Source organism: Podospora bellae-mahoneyi, chromosome 7, assembly GCF_035222275.1.
Source record: "Podospora bellae-mahoneyi strain CBS 112042 chromosome 7, whole genome shotgun sequence".
Classification (NCBI taxonomy): Eukaryota; Fungi; Ascomycota; class Sordariomycetes; order Sordariales; family Podosporaceae; genus Podospora; species Podospora bellae-mahoneyi.
In genome coordinates, this window is record NC_085886.1 from 3,440,521 (window position 1) to 3,443,155 (window position 2,635).

Sequence of the window (2,635 nt, forward strand, 5' to 3'; positions counted from 1 at the left end):
TTGCAGCCACACGAGAATTTTTGGGCTACGGATCTGACCTTGAATCCAGCTGCAACAGGATAGGTCCCGGTTTTGGGACCTCCCAATGTTCCAGGCCAGGCTATAAGATAGCACATTGTGTCCTGGACCAGTTTCTAGGATAGGACATAGTGTCGCAGCACAGAAGTTAGGATACTGCATTGTGGTATAGCATAGTCCCTGGCATGGTATATTTAGTGTCACAGTACATTCAATATCACAGCACATCCACAGCTTTGATATCCTAAAATACGGTTTATTAGACCCTAGCCCTATTGCGTCAGACTCGCCCGCAAAGACTGCGCCTCAGCAACAAAAACGTCCTTCTCATGCTTTCCTGACAACCATTTCCTCTTCTGATTTCGTCGGTTCACGTTCACGGGTCCGAGAGGTTGTCGAGTACGGAGTTCCGCCAGCATCAAATCCACAATCATGTATCTGCCAGTGCGTTTATCGTAGAGCACGTTGCGTGGTTCAGCATCGCGATGGAGGACTCCATGCTGATGTAATTGACCGAGTGCCGTAAGAATCTCCTTGACGATATCCGTATTGACTTCTCTCAATCCTTTCAACACTGGTCGCCCGCCATAACTGAGGAACATGAAGTCTTCGTACACGCCGCTGTTGAAGTAATAGGGCTTGATGAGGTCAACAACACCGAGGCAGACCGGAACGAACTTCCCCTGAAGGTTCCGGAGATGATTGTATATCTTGTTCTCGTAGAGTAGATGCTCAGCATCCATTGCCTCTACCCCTTTCGCCACAAGTGTGTAGCCATGCGACGAGAGGCAGAATTTGAAGAGTGAGCCACGTGAACCAGACAAGTAGAGCGGCACGCAATCAGCATCCTTTCCGCGATCAACTGCTAGTTGATCCCGTGCCAGTTGAAGAAACTCGAGCTGGTTGATGTGCGCATTTCCATGATCCGCCAAGTTGGGGCATTCTTTGTCCATTGGGTCACCAAACGCGAGCCCACGGAGACACTCATGCGTGCAGTACAGTCGACCTTGGATGTTTGGTCGCACGTTGGTGCCCTCCTGCGAGGCTGCGTTTCCATCGTGCCCCTGCATCTCGCTCGATCCGACGCCTGTTGATGTAGTGGTCGAGGCACCTCGGCGACTACGACCTAGGTTTGGCGTTGGGCTTGGACTCTCGTCATCATCGTCGTCGCTGTCGTCACCGCTGGGTTGCTGCGCCCCGTCCTGAGGTGGCAAGCATCGGGAGCGTGTCCGGATTGGAGAGCGTACAAACCCTTTCCACCGTTGCGCTTTGTAAGTAGTCTCGCGTCGCGGCTTCCGATCTGTTTCCGGGATGCTTCGCAATACGTCCTCGTACTCCACGGCCCATGTATTGAGATGCTCAGCAGCATCATGCCAGGCTTGACAGGGTGGCGGCGATCGGATGGCCTGAAGCACAAAGGCAAAGGCTTGCGCAACAGCAGTGCGATGGAGCCGAGTCTCGTCATCATCTTGGACGTCTAGGCTTGGCACGCAGACGGAGTAGTAGACACAGGAAGGGTCGTCCGGGATGCGGAGGAAAACATATGCCTCCCCGGTGTCGATGTATCCATACTGGATCCCTTTACCTATCATGTAGGAGAAGAGCTGGGTCACGACTGCAGTGGCAAGTCGCCTGGCTGCGAATTCATATCCCTCGCCCTCCTGGTTGATCACATCACGATCTGGCTGGATCTCCGAGACCAGCCCAGTAACGATCTCATCGCGTCTCAACTTATGTGGAGCCTTGTACTCGATCGCAACGGCAGGAATATTTTGATCGTCAGAGGTCCGGTATATGCAGAACTGATCTCCTCGGTTGCCCTTCCCCCGCGCCTTTCGCCGTTGTCGAGTCAACCGGTTGGGCGGTCTGGAACTGACCGACACTTGCTCCATCGATTCGGAGAGGGAGTCGTCGGTAATACCGAGGTTCGTGTGGCTTTCGAAAGTCACCGTTCCATGAAGGCCGAGATGACTCCTCAGCGACTCGTCGTTGTATGTCGCGTCCACTAGCTTCTGGACGGCATTTTCTACAACGTTTTGCTCGCTATTTCGGAGTCCAATCTCGCTGCTGATCGGGCGAAGCAGGGATCGCACATAGTCCAACTGATGGCGAGATGGAAAGGCGGCTTGGGAAGAAAAGGAGGGACTGAATGAAAGCTCATCCCAGATATGTTCTTGTTCCCTTGCGAATGTGGCCCACGGGATGATTCGTTCAGGATAAATTCGTCCAGTCGGGTTTGTCGTGTCCCCTTGTGTCGTCAAGGAACGGTCGGTTATTATTTCGATAGCAAGGCTGAGGGAATGGCATGTTTCGAGATATGGTTGGAGTGTCAATGGTTGCGATGCGTCTGCGAGTTTCTCGGCTTTTTCGCGTCGGCGTTGCTCTTCTTCTCGTCGGTGTTGTTCCTTGAGAGCGCGACCTTCGGCGGCTTCGCGTCGGCGTTGCTCTTCTTCGCGTCGGCGTTGCTCTTCTTCGCGTCGGCGTTGCTCTTCTTCTCGTTGGTGTTCGGCGGCTTCACGTCGGCGTTGCTCTTCCCGTAGCTGCTCTCGCAGCCTCTCAAGTTCTCCCATGGAGGCTGATGGATTTGTGCAAGAGGGAGCGGGTGATCGGCGCCGAG

General features: G+C 53.9%; 1 protein-coding gene across 1 annotated transcript; it reads right to left on the reverse strand.

Annotated features, from left to right (window-relative positions):
- Positions 1-290: 290 nt before the first annotated feature.
- QC761_0112160 (uncharacterized protein) lies at positions 291-1,910 on the reverse strand (the record flags this gene model as incomplete). The annotated part of the gene is given in 2 exon segments (XM_062873231.1): positions 291-1,183; positions 1,199-1,910. 2 exon segments carry the CDS (start codon positions 1,908-1,910, stop codon positions 291-293), a joined length of 1,605 nt encoding a protein of 534 aa, XP_062728789.1.
- Between the last annotated feature and the right edge of the window lie 725 nt (positions 1,911-2,635).